General features: G+C 38.7%; 1 protein-coding gene across 9 annotated transcripts in view; it reads left to right on the top strand.

Annotated features, from left to right (window-relative positions):
- Positions 1–17,525, top strand: part of LOC101842609 (interleukin 1 receptor accessory protein) — a 146,732-nt gene that overhangs the window by 113,607 nt on the left and 15,600 nt on the right. For all 9 annotated transcript variants that reach the window (XR_005878972.1, XR_005878973.1, XM_040751007.1 and 6 more), the window contains 2 exons: positions 13,379–13,528; positions 14,917–15,060. Coding sequence is in view for 7 of the 9 variants with exons in the window: in XM_040751007.1 (XP_040606941.1) it covers positions 13,379–13,528; positions 14,917–15,060 (294 nt within the window). In the remaining 2 variants the exon portion in view is untranslated. The remainder of the gene's footprint in view (positions 1–13,378; positions 13,529–14,916; positions 15,061–17,525) is intronic.

Below are 17,525 nucleotides of genomic sequence, written 5' to 3'. Positions count from 1 at the left end.
AGTGTTTGTTCTGATAGTGTCAACACCTTAGTTCCTAAATGTTGCTTGAAAAATCCATGAATTCAACAACAAGACACATTGTTTTGTCTTAGATAATCATTAAAATGAAAATATTCAAAGCCATCACAGATGTAATTGAATTGCTAGAGTTATATATTGTTGGAGAACTACAAAGATGCTTTTAGAAATAATTTGCAAGCAGAGGTCAAGGGTCACAAGAAGGATAGTATCCTATGACTTTTGGGGATTTTTCCTGAATTATACATCCTCCAGTATTCTTAGAAGTGTAAGAAAGAATGAAGCATAAGTAGCAGACATCTACTTGTCCACAGGTGCATAAGAAGGCATTAGATATTGATTCTCAGAATAATTATTTCCAAATTCACTTTTTACGCATTATATATCAATAGTTAGGAAATTTATAATGTTAGAATTGATAAAATAAAACTAAATTATGATTTAGTATGATGTTAAAATAATTTCTATGTTAACATTTGTATTTTCTTAAAATAAATAAAAATTGCAAATGCTTTTTGCATGAGCTGTGCTCCTGAAACATATTGCCTAAATTTCTCTCTGGGTCTTTCCCCTATGACAAATTTCAACCTAATGATCCCATCCAGAATAGTTTCTAGTGGTATGGAGTAAAGTTAACAGAGACATCATGTGGTAAGCATGTCATTTTGAAGCACCCTGACCCCTTGTGTTTGATAGTTTATAACATTTATATAAACAATGAAACATCGGATACAGTTCATAATATTTAAAGTAGAAAAATGAAAAGGTTTACTTGTAATTGTTGCATTTGCATTGGGCTTGAATTGTGTGTATGTTTATATGTATATTTGTGTGTATGTGTTCAAGCTGAGCAAGAAACAGGACAGACACGATTGAGCATTTTGTTACAAACTAGAAAGAAATTCTGTTCAGGATGCTTCATTGCTTCCACTCTCAGAAACCACTCCAGGAATGGGAACACAGGCTGCCCACAGCCTCAGCATTGGATCCTATGGCTACTGCAGAACCACATTAGTACCACAGTGAATTATTTGTGTTCGAGCATCACATAGCCTGATGAAATCCTATTTTCCATATAGCCCAATTCTCTGATCTTGGAAAAGTCAGGCATTCACTGTACCTCATTATTTTTATCATTAAAACGGAGAAAATAATACCAGTACCTTTAAGGTTGTCAAATATGCTTAGAACAAGTGTTGTTATTAGTTTATACTATCAATTATTCAATGAATGCCAGCTCTTATTTCTCCAAGGATTTTATAGGCATTAATTGACAAAAGTATCTGTAATCAAACAAGCATCATTAAAGTCTAGGTTACAAAATAAATCAAATCACTTTTGTTCAATACCTCTTAGAGCCTTTAATATTTTACAATCCAAATGAAGATGTTCATGGGTTTAGATTGCTGTAGGCAGGGTGTTTTCTATTGTGTTAAAATTCAGATTGCTGAGGTACAGAGGATTTAAGGTTTTCTTCTAAGGCATGTCCTATGTAGAGAAATGATGGGAGATGACATAAATTGGTAAGTTATCTAAGAAAATGGTCAAAGCACAAATAGAATAAAGTTTTATGTGGGAGACCTGCACAAGGATATCTGCCAGCCCACCTGAGTAGCCCTGTATCATAGAAACTCAGGCTCTGAGTGTAGTGGGGACAGTATTGAGGCTGTGGAGGGACACATGACCCACCTGAACAATGAGTACTGATGACACATGTCATCAAAAAGCTAAGAAGGTGGTGGCCCAAGCTTATAATCCTGCCATGTGAGAGACTGAGACAGGAAGTTTAGGAGTTAAGGTCAACCTCAGTGACTTAGTACATTGAAGACCAGCTTGGACTACGTGAGACCCCGTCGTAAACAAACAAAGAAACAATGACAGGGAGAGATTAACACGTGGAATGAGGATTCCCTGGAACAGGGCTTATCGACAATACATTTCATACTTACACTCAAAGTAATACATATGCAGAGCTAAAGTAAACATGTCAAACACAGTTCTTTTATGATCAGAAAGTAGCAAGGTCCTAAGGAGGATGTGTATGTTTTTTTTCTTTTTTTTATTACTTTAAATTTTAAATAGCTGGTTCCACATGTCAATGCCAATTCTCTCTCCCTCCTCTCCTCCTGCACCCCCTACCATTCCCCCAGCCTCCCACCCTATACCCAATTCCTTCAACATAATGGATATCCAAAGTCTGTCATTTTGCTCAGGGAAGGGTCCAGGCACTCCCCTAAGAGTCCAGGCTGAGAGATGACCCTCTTTGTGTTATGGGCACACAAAGTCCATTTGTATACCAGGATAAATACTGATCTACTGCCCAGGGCCCCATAGGTTGCCCAGGCCTCCTCACTGACTCTCACACTCAGATGTTCTGGATCAGTCCGATGCTGGCCTCTCAGCTGTTGGTCTAGGGTCCAAGAACTCCCCTTTGTTCAGATCAGCTGTGTCTGCTGGTTTCGCCTGCCCATTCTTTGTCAATTGTTTCATCGCTCCTCACTCTCTGTTACTGGGTTCCGTGGGTTCAGTTCAGTGTTTAATCGTGGGTGTTTGCCTCTGCTTCCATCAGTCACTGGATGAAGGTCCTAGGATGGCATATAAGGTAGACATCAAGCTCATTATCAGGAACGGGCATTTAAGGTAGTCTCTCCACTATTACTTAGTTTGTCATTTGGTGTCATCCTTTTAGATCGCTAGAGGTCTCACTGGTGCCTGATCTCTTTTCAAACCTATAACTCCCTCTATTATAGTATTTCTCATCCTGTTCTCCCCCTATTCTACCTCCCACTCAACCTTCCAGTTCTCCCATGACCTACTCTCTTCTCCTCTTCTCCCCCTCTTTTCTTCCCAGCTCCCACTCCCCCCACACACACCTCCTGCCATGTTCCCAATCTGTTCAGGATATCTTGCCTCATTCCTCTTCTCTGGGGTACCATGCATATCTCTCTTAGGTTCTTTCCTGTTCCCCTGACTCTCTGTCAGGGGCTTTGCAGACTGGAACTAGCCTGATCCATGTTTAAAATCCATATGAGTGAGTTCATACCATGTTTGTATTTTTGTGACTGGGTTACCTCACTCAGGATGGTTTTTTCTAGTGCCATCCATTTGCCTGCAAATTTAAAGATTCGATTTTTTTCCGCTGAGTAGTACTACATTGTGTAAATGTCCCACATTTTCTCTATCCACACTTCAGTTGAGGGGCATCTAGGTTGCTTCCAGGTTCTGGCTATTACAAATAATGCTAACATAATGGAACAGATGTCCTTGTTGAATGAATTTGCATCTTTTAGGTATATGCATAAGAGTGGAATTGCTGGGTCCTGTGGTAGATTGATTCCCATTTTCCTGAGGAATCTCCATATTGATTTCCAAAGTAGGTGTATGAGTTGGCACTCTCACCAGCAGTGGAGGAGTGTTCCTCTCTCCACATCCTCTCCAGCATAAATTGTCATCGGTGTTTTTGATTTTAGTCATTCTGACAAGAGTAAGATGATATCTCAGAGTTGTTTTGATTTGCATTTCCCTGATGATTAAGGATGTTGAACACTTTCTTTAGTGTCTCTCAGCCATTTTAGACTCCCCTATTGAGAATTATCTATTTAGTTCTGTACCCCACTTTTTAATTGCATCCTTTGGTGTTTTGAAGACTTGCTTCTTGAGTTCTTTGTGAATTTTGGAGATTTGTTTTGGCTATCCTGGGCCTTTTGTTTTTCCATATAAAGTTGAGTATTGTTCTTTCCAGGTCTGTGAAGAATTGTGCCGGAATTTTGATAGGGATTGCATTGAATCTATAGACTGCTTTTGGCAAGATTGCCATTTTTTTATTATGTTGATCCTATCAATCAAAGAGCATGGGAGATCTTTCCATTTTCTGGTATCCTCTTTGATTTCTTTCTTTAGATACTCAAAGTTCTTGATATAAAGATCTTTCACTTCTTGGTTAACGTTATCCCAAGATATTTGATGCTGTTTATGGCTAATGTGATGGGTGATGTTTCTCTGATTTCTGTCTCAGCCACTTTATCATCTGTATATAATAGGGCTACTGATTTTTTATAGTTAACCTTGTATCCTGCACCTTTGCTGAAGGAGTTTATCAGCTCTAGCAGAGTTTTTCAGGTCACGTATGTGAACTATCATATCATCCGCAAATGGTGAAAGTTTGACTTCTTCTTTTCCTATTTGTATCCCCTTTATCTCCATTTATTGTCTTATTATTCTAGCTAGAACTTCAAGTACAATATTGAAGAGTTATGGAGAGAGTGGACAGCCTTGTCTTGTTCCTGATTTTAAAGGAATTGCATTGAGTTTCTCTCCATTTAGTTTGATGTTAGCTGTTAGTTTACTGTATATTGCTTTTATTGTGTTCAGGTAAGTTCCTGTTATCCCTGATCTCTCTAGGACCTTTATCATGAATGGGTGCTGGATTTTGTCAAAGGCTTTTTCAGTATCTAGTGAGATGATCATGTGGTTTTTCTTTTGCAGTTTGTTTATATGGTGGATTACATTGATAGATTTTTCTAATGTTGAACCATCCCTGCATTCCTGGGATGAAGCCTACTTGATCATGATGAATGATTTTCCTGATGTGTTCTTGAATCCGGTTTGCTAGTATTTTACTGAGTATTTTTGCATAGATGTTCATGAGGGAAATTGGTCTATAGTTCTCTTTCTTAGTTGTGTTTTGTGTGGCTTGGGTACCAAGGTAATTGTAGCCTCGTAAGAAGAGTTTGGCAGTGAGCCTCCCGCTTATATTGTGTGGAACAATTTGATGAGTATTGGAATTAGCTCTTCTTTGAATTTCTAGTAGAATTCTGCACTGAAGCCATCTGGGCCTGGGCTTTTTTTGATTGGGAGACTTTTGATGACTGCTTCTATTTCGCTAAGCGTTATAGGTCTGTTTAGATTGTTTATCTGTTCTTGATTTAGTTTTGGCAAGTGATATCTATCCTTGAAATTGTCCATTTCCTTTAAATTTTCGAATTTTGTGGAATACAGATTTTCAAAGTATGCCCTGATGATTCTCTGGATTTCCTCAGAGTCCATTGTTATGTCCCCTTTTTCATCCCTGATTTTGTTAATTAGCATGCTCTTTCTCTGTCTTTTGGTTAGTTTGGACAAAGGTTTGTCTATCTTGTTGACTTTCTCAAAGAAGCAACTCTTTGTTTCATTGATTCTTTGCAATGTTTTCCTGGTTTCTACTTGATTGATATCAGCCCTCAATTTGATTATTTCCTGGAGTCTACTCCTCCTGAGTGAGTTTGCTTCTTTTTGTTTTAGAGAATTCAGTTGTGTTGTTAATTTTCTAGTGTGACTGTTCTCCAGTTTCTTCATGTGGGCACTTAGTGCTATGAACTTTCCTCTCAGCACTGCTTTCAGAGTGTCCCATAAGTTTGGGTATGTTGTGTCTTAATTTCTTTCTTATTTCTTCCTTTACCCAGAGATGGTGCAATTGTGCATTGTTCAATTTCCATGATTTTGTAGGGTTTCTGCAATTTGTGTTATTGTTGAATTCTAATTTTACTTCATGGTGGTCTGATAAGATACAGGGGTTATTCCAGTTTTTTTGTATCTGTGGAGATTTGTTATGTTTCCTATTATGTGGTCGATTTTAGAGAAAGTTCCATGTGGCACTGAGAAGAAAGTATATCCCTTTGTGTTTGGATGGAATGTCCTATAGATGTCTGTTAAACCCAGTTGGGTCATAACTTCTATTAGTTCTTTTGTTTCTTTGTTAAGTTTCTATCTGGAGATTCTGTTTAGTGGTGAGAGCAGAGTGTTGAAGTCTCCTACTACTAGTGTGTGAGATTTTATGTGCAAATTGAGCTTTAGTAAAGCTTCTTTCATGAATGTGGGTGCCTTTGTATTTGGGGCATAGATGTTCAAAATTGAGACTTCATCCTGATAGACTTTTCCTTTAATGAGTGTGAAATGCCCTTCTTCATCTCTTTAGATTGATGTTAATTTGAAATCTAATTTGTTAGATATTAGTATTGCTACACCAGCTTGTTTCTTGGGTCTGTTTGATTGGAAAGTCTTTTCCCAACTCTTTACTCTGAGGTAACATCTGTCTTTGATGTTGAGATGTGTTTCTTGTATGCAGCAGAAGGTTGGGTTCTGTCTTTGTATCCATTCTGCTAGTCTGTGTCTTTTTATAGGCAAGTTGAGACCATTGACATTGAGGGATATTAATGACCATTGATTAATGATTCTTGTTTTGCTTGATTTATTGGTAGTTGGGTTATTGTGTGTAGGTACTCCTCCCTTTTTCTTTTGGTGTTTGGTAAAGTGGAATTATCTATTGCCTATGTCTTTTTGAGTGTAGTTATCTTCGTTGGGTCTAGGTTTTCCTTCCAGCACTTTCTGTAGACCTGGATTCATGGATACATATTGTTTAAATCTGGCTTTCTCATGGAATATTTTGTTTTCTTCATCTATGGTAATTGAAAGCTTTGCTGGATATAGTAGTCTGGGCTGCCATCCTTGTTCCCTTAGTGTTTGTAGGACATCTGTCCAGGATCTTCTGGTTTTCATCGTTTCCATTGAGAAGTCAGGTGTAATTTGGATAAGTCTGCCTTTATATGTTACTTGGCCTTTTTATTTAGATGCTCTTAATATTTTCTCTTTATTCTGTAGGTTTGATGTCTTGATTATTATAAGGCGAGGTGACTTCTTTTTCTGGTCCAGCCTATTTGGTGTTATGTAAGAATCTTGTATTTTCATGGACATATCCTTCTTTAGGTTAGGGAAGTTTTCTTCTATGATTTTGTTGAATATGTTTTCTGTACCTTTGAGCTGTATGTCTTCACCTTCTTCTATACCTATTACTCACAATTTTGGCTTCTTCACGGTGTCCCATATTTCCTGAATATTTTTTGTTAGGGATTTGTTGGTTTTGAGATTTTCTTTGGTTGATGCTGTATATCCTCTAATGGGTCTTCAACATTTGAGATTCTCTCTTCTATCTCTTGTATTCCATTGGTGATACTTGCATCTGTAGTTATTGATCGTTTACCCAGCTTTTATGTTTCCAGTATCCCCATATGCTGTGTTTTCTTTATTTTTTTTCTATTTCATTTTTCAATCCTTCAACATTTGTGTTGTTTCCTTTATTTGTTTGGTTGTTTTTTCTTGGTACTCTTTAGATTCTTTAAGAGATTTGTTTATTTCTTGAATTTTTTGGTTCGTCTTTTCCTCCATTTCATGTATTTTTTGTTTGTTTTTTCTTCTATTTCTTTAAGGGATTTCCTCATTTCCTCTTTGAGTGTCTCTATCATCTTCATAAAATAATTTTTAAGGTCTGTCTCTTCTGCTTCATCTATGTTGTGCTTTTCAGGTTTTGCTGGCATTGGGTCTCTAGATTCTGGTGGAGTAATGTTGGTCTTTCTATTGCTGAGTGAGCTCTTATTCTGTCTTCTTTCCATCTCTTCTTCCAGTGGGTGCAGGTGGGGTCTTTCTGTCTCTGCTAGTCTCCTTCTTTCCTGAAGCTGAAGCTGGGGACGCTGGAGGGAGGAGTCTGGAAAGCCTGATGCCTTTCCTGTGTGGGCAGGTCCTCTGGATGCCAGGAGCAGGCCCCAGGAAGATTGAGGAAGTGAGTTATGGGCAGCGGCGTGGTGGTCCCAGGGGGACCCAAGCTCACTTGAAGCTGGAGACGTTGGAGGGTGCGGTCTGGAAGGACTGATGCCTTTCCTGTCAGATGAGTATGTTTTAGTCTTATGAGAAGTTGTCAAGCCAGTTGCCATAGAGGTTTGCTCTCGTACACTGGGAGCAGCATTCCATGTAACCTTAATATACTCACTCTTCCTGTTTGTTTTTGAATTTGTCAACTGCTAAGTTTTTAGCTTTCTTAGTAAATGAACGATTGTGTCTCACTGAAGTTGCTCTTTGAAACACTGGTGGTGCTAAAGGCTTTGTTGTCAATTCATTGATCATTAATAATTCTTCCTGTAAGACTGTTAAAATCCTTCAGTCATTTCCAGCTGCATCATTTGCTTTAAAGTTAATGTGATGTGTGACTCAATCTACACACATATATTCAAGACACACAAACATATATGTGTGCCCACAGATACATACACACACCAAATGCATATCCTTTGCTTAATTTTTTAAATTGTAAAAATATTTCTTCCAGTTTATGGATTTATTCATTTTTGAAAGATTTGTTTTTACTTAAATGCATGACTGTTTTGCCAGCATGTACATATGTGTATTATGTGCGTGCTTAGTGCCTACAGAGGCCAGAAAAAGACATCAGAGCCCCTGAAACTGGAGTTAAAGACACTATGAGCCACTATGTAGGTGCTGGGTCCTCAGCAAGAATGACAGTGCTCTTAACCCCCAGGCCCCATGAATTAATGTTTGATAAACAAAATTCTTAGCAATTTGAGGAAGCTCATTATATCAGTCTATTTTTATGACTTAGTACTTTCTGAGTTATATGCTTCTATTCTTTGTTGCATAAAGTCAAATAATAGTATGCTTTGTTTTAAATTTCTGTTTTCTATCTAGGCCTGCATGCTATTGCAGATGGTAGTTTGGAGGGTGTGAGTTACAGATTGGTGTCTGATATTGACTTTGTTCTGTTTCTCCACAGAAATACTTGTTCCAACATCATGTTGAATGCATCTCACTTTTTTCTTGAATTGTCTTAAAAGTTTGATCAGAAATTCAATTATCTCTATGACTTTCTGCATTCTTTACTCTGTTCTTTTAGCCAACTAGTCTGTGTTTAGTGGAACATCATATTTATTAAATTATTGAAATTACTAAATAAGACACTGTGCTTCCTCTTCTATCTTTAAGATAATTTCACTATTTTACAAAATACTCATTTTCCTTACATATTTTTGTACTAGATGTCAATTTCTACAAAAAAATTACCTGGAATTTTGATTGAGACTGTATTAAAGTTGTGAGTAATATTGAAGACTTAACAATATTGGATCTACCAATTCATAAAGATGATAGACATCTCCATTTATATAGAGTCATAGTAATTTATTTCATGAATTTAAAACATATTTGAGTGTACAGGTTTTTATGACATATTATCAAAATTTTTTCTGAAGATTTTAATTTTATCTTGTTAGAGTTTTTATTTTCTAATTGTTTATTAATAAAGCACAGTCAGGTAATTAATGACTTTTATATGCTCACCTTAAGCTGCTCTTCCCAAATTCACTAATTATCACAATTTTTGTTCATCTCTCTCTTGTTCTTTTTCCTCAAGATTGTGTTTTCTTGTGTCAGCTTTTGAAGTTGTCCTCAAGTGTACTTCCTTGCTCTCTTAGGTTGTCATGTGTAGGCTTGTTTTCTGGGTACCATTAACTGACAATTGTTTCAGAACCTAAGGAATCTCTGGTAGTTTATGCTGTGATAAATGACACATATGCTTTTTCAAAAATATATTTTTCATGTTTTGAATTTCTGCTTCCCTGGGATATCTCCACTGATATTTCTTCTTTACTCTTTACAAGTGTTCACTTAAAAAAAAACACCTCAGCAGACACACTTTAATATGAATATTTTAAAGTCCTTGGCTATTCATTAAATCATCTCTGCCAGTTCTGGATTCTGTCTTTCCAGGTTGATACCTCTTTTGAATAGTGATCCTTTTTTCTGATATCTAGTATTTTATCATTATTCTGGGCATGATAGATGTTATGCCATGTCATGTATTTTTGTGAGAATGATGAGTTTTATTGTAGTGAGTGGTTAATGTGTTTTCATTATAGATCTCCTCTCCTTTTCTCCCTTCCCTTATTTCTTCTGGGATTATGTTGATCACATGTGTTAGTGTAGTTAGACATGCCCTTGTTGGTAGGGCTGAGTGCATATACTTCTCAGGCTCAGCCACTTTTGCATCACAGGCTAGCCACTGTTTCTTCACTCTGGTATTATACCCTCAGACCTGCATGTGCTTCTACAGTTGTTCATTTCCTAGATGCTCTTTATAAGACATTGTAAGTACAAGCCCTGGTATCCAAAGCTTTGTATTTGGCCACAGACTGAAGATAACCTCATGCAGATTTCAAAAATTAATTTTCTACTCAGCTCCCTTGTTTCCATTACTTAGTCCTTGACATTCAACCTGATACAATAGTCTCAACTCTCATTTCTGTCCCTAGCTCAGAGCAATCACTGACTTCTTATGACTTTCCTTCATGTACCAAAATTTTAAAAAGACCCTTGGTAATTATTAGAAAGAAAAAGACATAATGACCACGAGCTTACCTTACTTTTACCGGTTCTCCAACTGTGAGAAGTCAAAAAGTCATTGTTTTAGTTATTCTGGAGGACAGGTTAGTTCATTATCATTTACTTCGTTAGGTACTGAAGGTGAGGTCCAGAGGCCAGAGGGTGTAGCCTCAGTGAGGCCAACAGATTTGCAGATCAATTCACTGTTCTCTGTTTTGACATCACTTAAATGAAACACACTTTTGGAACATTTCGACTAATGGTCATCACCACAATTTTAAAATTTATACACAATTTAGTACCAACTAGCTGTGGACTCTGTGGCAGAGGACAATTGACGGTCCAGGCACCTGGCATTTGGAGGGAGAACTCAGTAGATTTCAGGCCCAGCTACAACAATGGAGATAATAGTATGGGTTGCCAAGGACAAAAATTACTGCAGAGCCAAAACCCAAGGCAGGGGACAGGACTAATGCTGGGGATCTACATTCTTTTAACAACAATGACTGGCTGGGTACATGGGCTTCAGAGCCAATTTATAATACAGAACTGCAAAGTGAATTCTGATTTGGAGAGTAACAATAAGCAAATGACGGCATTTGACTACATTCTAATTGCGATTCAGTGAAATCAATGGGAGAGGGAGTTCAGGAGTCCAGTGTGGTCAGATTGCATCACTCATTTCTGACTAGAAACCATTTTGTCTGATATTGCATCAGCCCAAAATCATTATGCCAAATGCCAAGACTTGCAGTGGGAAGGACACAGATATAGGCCAAGGGTCATTGTTTCCCTGTTCGTTTACTCTGCTTTACAAGATAGCCCTTAAGAATCGCAGCCGTTTAGAAAAGCAGCTTGGTGGGGGTCCAATTAGATAAGTAATGTTAGGGAATCTTTAATAGAGAGATAATACCAAGAAACATAATCTGTAAATATGAGGCAATCATTGGTGATACAAAACAAGACTGAAAAGCTCTATTAAAATTAAAGAGGCTGTTGGAATATGAGCATGACAGAGCGTAATTGTTGAGTAATTCATCTTTTGGTCATTAAGCAAGACCTCTATCAATATCTGGGAGAACACTCACCCATTTAAAGGACGATGATCCTGGGACCCCAGCATGGGCGCACAAATGATAACAAGATTGAATGGTCAACTCCAGAGTTGCCCTGCACTGGACACTCAGCACACTGAATTCCGGTTGATGAACTGAAAGTCCAGGATTTACCCCTAAATTTGAGAACTTTGGACTCAACTCCAGGCTGCTTATCATGTTTTCATTGGCATAAATGCCATTTTAAAAGTCCTCCCCATCACCATCCCTGCCATAGATCAATAATCTAACAGCATGGCAGCATTCCACAAAGACCTGTGTATTTTGAAGAAAACCTGGATAGCAAGTCCCGCTCTGGAGGAGATTCTCCCACATCTCATCTCAGCAGATGATCAGCACCTACAGTGTTCTGTCACTCACAGAAACGTCTTTGTCTCTCTGCTCTTAGGCCTCCCCTGCCTCAGGTTTAATCCATCTGCCCCAGATCACCCCGTCTCATGACCTGCTTTATCCAAACATCGGCAACAATTTTTAAACTAACCAAATGAATTATTACCTTGTTTCTGTGCTTCCCTGGCATTGGATTTTTAGCCTTTCTGTCATCTTCCCTTTCTATCCCCCAAGCATCCTGCACATACATGCCAACAAAGGCATTATCAAGCCAGCCAATACTCACCCCTGCTTCATTTCCAGCAAATTACTCTGTTTCTTCCTCCAAGTCTTCAGTTGCAGTGCCACGGCCAATATAGCAAGCAAATGATTTTTCTACCATTGAGTGTAGCTTTCGGCTTCTTTTATTATCCTGAAAGAGGAAAGTGCTGCTTCTGGGAAAGTTTGTTGAGATCCCAAGTGCCCCAGGGACAGGATGGACAGAAAGGTTTCCACCAGGAAGGGTGTGGAGGCCTAGTTTATTTAGCAGTGAGTGGGAAGGAGTGAAAAAGACAGCTTTATTGGTGAAAGACTATACAAAATAAAGACATATGCAAATGAACTGGGAAATTAAAGAAATGAAAGACATACTCAGGCCAGAAGTCATACTATGATCACAATATGATAGTTGCTTTTCCTGATACCTTTGAAACAAAGACGGTGTAAATGAGATGGGAAAGTGACCAGAGACTTGATTAGAATAGAAGGCAGTGTAGACAGGACTTCTGAATTAATACCTAGTTTTTAATAAATTGGGAATTGTCAAACTCTATTTCTGGTACTTCCATAAAGCATGCCTATGATATCCACACTGTAAAAAAAAAGTAATTAGATAACAAGGAAACAGTCTAATCTCCAGTAGTTCAAGTCAGTTTCTGAAGTATTTGCCACAGAACTGTGAACTTGAAAAATACTGAAAACAGATACCAGTCACTATTCTGTAGATTAGTCGAAACCCAATGAAAATACTAGTTTGAAGCCTCTTTTAAATATGGGAAATGAATTAAATTTCTCTGATGCTGGTGTTAGAATGAGGACATCAACATTAATAGACCCAGTAAATTTTGCTCAAGATACCTCCTCTGATTATGGGCCTCTCTTCAGAGAGGACTCTTTGGGGAACACTGCAAGAAATGATGAGTTCCTGGATACACTACTGTCAAAGCTATCATTGACCTGCAATTGTGGCACCTTGCTGCAGTCTCAGGACACAGGAGGTAGAGGCAGGAAGTTAGTGGGTTTGAGCCATATAGCATGACCTTCTCAGTTTATGCATGGCTAGGGATATAGTTCACTGGCAGAGCTTGCCTAGCATGTACAAGGCCCTGTGTTGAGTTAAATGTGATAACCCTCCTGGAAATCCTTCTCAATGTTAAGATACTACTTTATTTTATATAGTTTAAGATCTGTTTAAATCACTGAATAATGTAAAGCACTTCCTGTGACAGGAACTATAAACAACAACAGCAAGGCATAATAAATAAATAGGATGCAATCTAGTGTTTTTTAAATGCCTAATCTGTTATCACGTTGTTTCTGCTTGTTAACATTTGCAAGCCAAGTGCCTGACTTAGCTGCTTGGCTGATCCAGCCATGAAGATGATGGTGGGTCACTATGATCACTAAGTAGAAGTTAATAATCATAATCATCATCATTCTTTTGTCATTTGCTTTAGTAATACCGCCAAGGTACACAGTGGAACTCGCCTGCGGTTTTGGAGCCACAGTCTTTCTGGTGGTGGTTCTGATTGTGGTCTACCACGTTTACTGGCTGGAGATGGTCCTCTTTTACCGGGCTCATTTTGGAACAGATGAAACAATCCTTGGTAAGTAATGGCAGTATGATGCAAATCTCTTGTACCTTCATCTTTAGACAATGTGTTTCCTTAGCAGATGAACCACTGCATTTAAGAAAATTATCTCTTACTTATTATGTTACTAGTAGAAATCTTCCCAGTATGCACTGTTCACCTTTCTTGATGGAGATGTGATTTAATCTAGATTAGTATTTTCCATATAAAAATTGTGCTGTACATTACGCATGAAGTCAACATCCCCTGCTCAATGTTTCAAAGGGCCTAATTGAAAATAAGGATTTGACCCAATACTCATACATTGTTACTTCAGCATAAAAATGACATTAAAAACTTAGTGAGATGTTTTGCAGCCTTTAAATGCACAATGCTACTTTGCAGTCATGGCACATCTCAGTAGAGACAGCTGCATTCAGATGGTCAACAGACACATGTGATTCTTGGTTACTGGCTAGGACAGTGCAGGTTCACACCCTTTTGTTTTGCTTTGTTTTGTCCTTTGTGTTTTTACACAGTGTCTCATTGTATAGACTGACCTCAATCCTGAGTGTTGGGTTTTCTGGCATGTGCTGCCACATCCAGCTGTAGGTTCACATGCTACAAGAGAAGACCCTTGGACCAGCAGCATAATGATCATCCAAAAGCATTTCACAGGGAAAACCTAAAACATGACTCCCCCTGAACCAGAGCCCACACTTTAGTAATACTGCCAGGTGGCCCAAGTGTACATTAGAGTGTGTTGTTTACCTTGTTGTCGCTATTGAAAATCTTTCCAATGGTTATTCCTGTCAGAAATTTTCTTGGCAGTATGAATGAGACATTTGAATCTGTACTATACAGGAAAAGAAGAAACAGCCCACCCCACGAGATTCTAATTCAGCAGGCCTTGGGAAAAACACGTAATCTATATTTCTAATGACTCATGAATTTTATTAAGCAAATTTAGGAAAGATCAATATATTGATCTTAACATAACTCAATTTTAGTCCTTTTTCTGGTATAATTTAGCCAGTCTCAAAAAGTCTTTCTCAATTCAGAATTCTAATATATTAACAAACAGTTTTCTAGAACACTGAGTAGAAATTTCCCCTCTGGCATTAGCTCCCAGCACCTCTGGTGTGCACCCCTGCTCTTGTAGTTCATGGGACAGTCTTTGTCCACTACAGGGGCAGCTCCCTGAAATGAGACTAGGACACACAACACGTTGCAATCTGAATCCCCATTTTCATTCTTCCTGAATACCATCTCAACCAGAAAATTATACTGACATCTGTCACAAATGGACCCAAATAGTTCACAAATGGAAAAAAAGTCCAACATCCAGAAGTTAGATTTACGAAAAGGAAACACTACTTGAGAAGTTATTCTTATTTCCTTTGGCCCTGTGTTCCTTTTGGTAGATGGAAAGGAATATGATATTTATGTGTCCTACGCAAGAAATGCTGAAGAAGAGGAGTTTGTGTTGCTGACGCTCCGAGGTGTTTTGGAGAATGAATTTGGATACAAGCTGTGCATCTTTGACAGAGATAGCCTGCCTGGGGGAAGTAGGTATCTCACATGAGCACCGAGGGTGCCACTCTGAAGGGTAAAGAGGGTCTTGGGATCAGTGCATGAATGGGATGTAGCACAGGAAGGGTGTTCAAATATGGAACAAACAATGCCTTTAATAACAGAGACTTCTCCAGAGATCCAGCCATGTTATAAGACGGACACTGTTCAGCCTAGTTCATGGCTTTAGATTTTTTTCCCTTGCAATCTTTAAGAACTCCATGTCAGAAAAGAGCCAGCCCTGAAGAAGGCACATTTTCAAGAAGCACTATGCTGACGTGCATTAGTTTTCCTTTATTCTCTTTTACAAAGACCAAGTATAGAAAATGAATGTTTCTTTACAAAGACTGACATTCACTCCATTTAACTGGAACAGAGTGGCAGGACAAAGAGCATACAGCATTTCCCCGTTAATACAACTCACCCTTTGCCACTTTCTCCTTGTATCCTCACTTCTGAGCCAGCAAATACTGCCAGTCAAATCTGCCTTTTCATTGTTTGTATCTCCTTTTCCATCAGTGTGTATGTTTGAGTTTGAGCTTAAACTGTGTAAGGCCATTGCATTCTAGCAAGTTTTACAAGGAAAAGCTTCAACTATTGAATATTTAAAAAGCAACGCTTCCTCTTTTCAAGTTCAAACAGTAACAGGCAAAGTCGTGGTTCATTTGGGAGTTTTGTAGCAAGCACATCCACAACACTTTTCAGTCTCCTATAACCTCCTGTCTGAATGAGTGCAGTGCCTCCCATCTGGAGCATAACAAGCTCTTTTCCCTGTTTTAGAAATCTGTTCACAATAACTCTTTGTTTTATATGTTTTTGAAATGTGTGGGTAATTGGTACCTGCAACAGTTTTCTTCTCATTTTGAGTTAGTAGATTGGTTATCGTGTCTGCCCAAGCATCTCCCCAAACCTGTGGTTTTCTACAGAAGATCTCTCCTTCAGTGTCATTGTGTCATGAAATGATCACTTTGTTAAAGGCAAAATCCTACTCATATTAATGCTTAAATGCCCAACTCATGCATGCATTCATTCACAAAGCCAATAAAAATACCATATCTACTAAGTGGAAAGTGATGAAAACATGCACAGTATACATCTGGGTAAGACCTTCCACAGGGGGCAGACAGACCTTTGAAGAATGCATAGTTTTCCTTGCAAATTGCTCGCAGGGTTCTCTTTGCGTTCCTCCCACCGCTCTTCATGAGGCCACTTTGCTCCTAGACCTCTTTCTATGCTTACACATGGTCAGCCTCCAGTGGCAGTGCTTAGAGTAAACACATACCCATTCCTGGATCCTCCCCCAGGCTGCACATGTTAGATTTTAATTGGCAAATCCTTCCCTATTACTTCTGCACCTGTGAAGATTAAGAATGGAAATGACTGCACAGGGGGATGTGATACAGGTTTCCACACCACCAGTGCACTGCCTGAAGCTAGTGAGCTTCGAGCATCGCTCCTCCAGGTGAAGGATTATATGGGTCTCCTTGAGCATCTGTGAGGAGATAGATTAGTCCCAAGAATTTAGCAGCAGGAATTAATCAGAGCTCTTGAATAAAATTAGGCTGCTTTTCCATCTTCCCCACTATTTTTTTTTCAACTCCAAAGAAAGCATTTGCACGTTAGTGAATGGAAATAAGTCAGCTAGCAGTTGCTGAAGAAGGGCTTCCCAGTGCCTGGAGGCTGAGGAGGTTAAGGATCCATGTTCCTGCCGCTTTCTTCTCCACACTAGAGAAAAGGAAGGAGCTGATGTGGGAATATGTTGCTGGCCAAAATGCCATTTGCGTGAATTACTAATCCAGCAACATTGTGACATCAGCTGGCATCAGGAAAGTACACATCTGTAGCCCCCAAATCATGACAGAGAAACTTGTTTATTATGAATGCTTGGCCTTAGATTAGGCTTGTTTCTAGCTAGTGGTTTGTTTTGTTTCTTTAACTTAAATTAACCAATTTCTATTCATTTATGTGCTGCCCCGAGGCGTATTTACCTCATCTAATTACTGTCCATCCTGCTTTTCTGCTTCCTCCTTGTCTGGCTGGCTCCACTTTTCTTTCTGCTCACCAGCCCCGCCTATCCCTTCTCTGCCTGTTGGCCAATCAGCTTTTTATTAGACTAGTCAGGTGCCTTAGGCAGGCAAGGTGAAACAGTAAAAAATCTTTACAAATTCAGCATAAACAAAAGCAACACATCTTTACAGAGCTAAACAAATGCAGCAAGAACAAATACAACACATCTTACATAATTAAACAATTATTCTGTTCCACAACACGCATCAGCAGACAGAGACTCCACATTCTCTGTGCCTGTCCTTGGTTAACTGCAACTGAAACTTGGGGGCTTTGAATGTCTAGTACATGCCTTTTAATACTTCTCATGTGATGGATTGTTCTTGGGTACCTTTCAGGAGTCAGTTTAGCTGGGCCTCAACACTATTTGAGAACACTGATGTCACTGCAATGT

The sequence above is a fragment of the Mesocricetus auratus genome, unplaced genomic scaffold, assembly GCF_017639785.1.
Source record: "Mesocricetus auratus isolate SY011 unplaced genomic scaffold, BCM_Maur_2.0 Super-Scaffold_100008, whole genome shotgun sequence".
Classification (NCBI taxonomy): Eukaryota; Metazoa; Chordata; class Mammalia; order Rodentia; family Cricetidae; genus Mesocricetus; species Mesocricetus auratus.
Note: the sequence above shows the minus strand (reverse complement) of the source record. Positions and strands in the feature narration are given on the sequence as shown.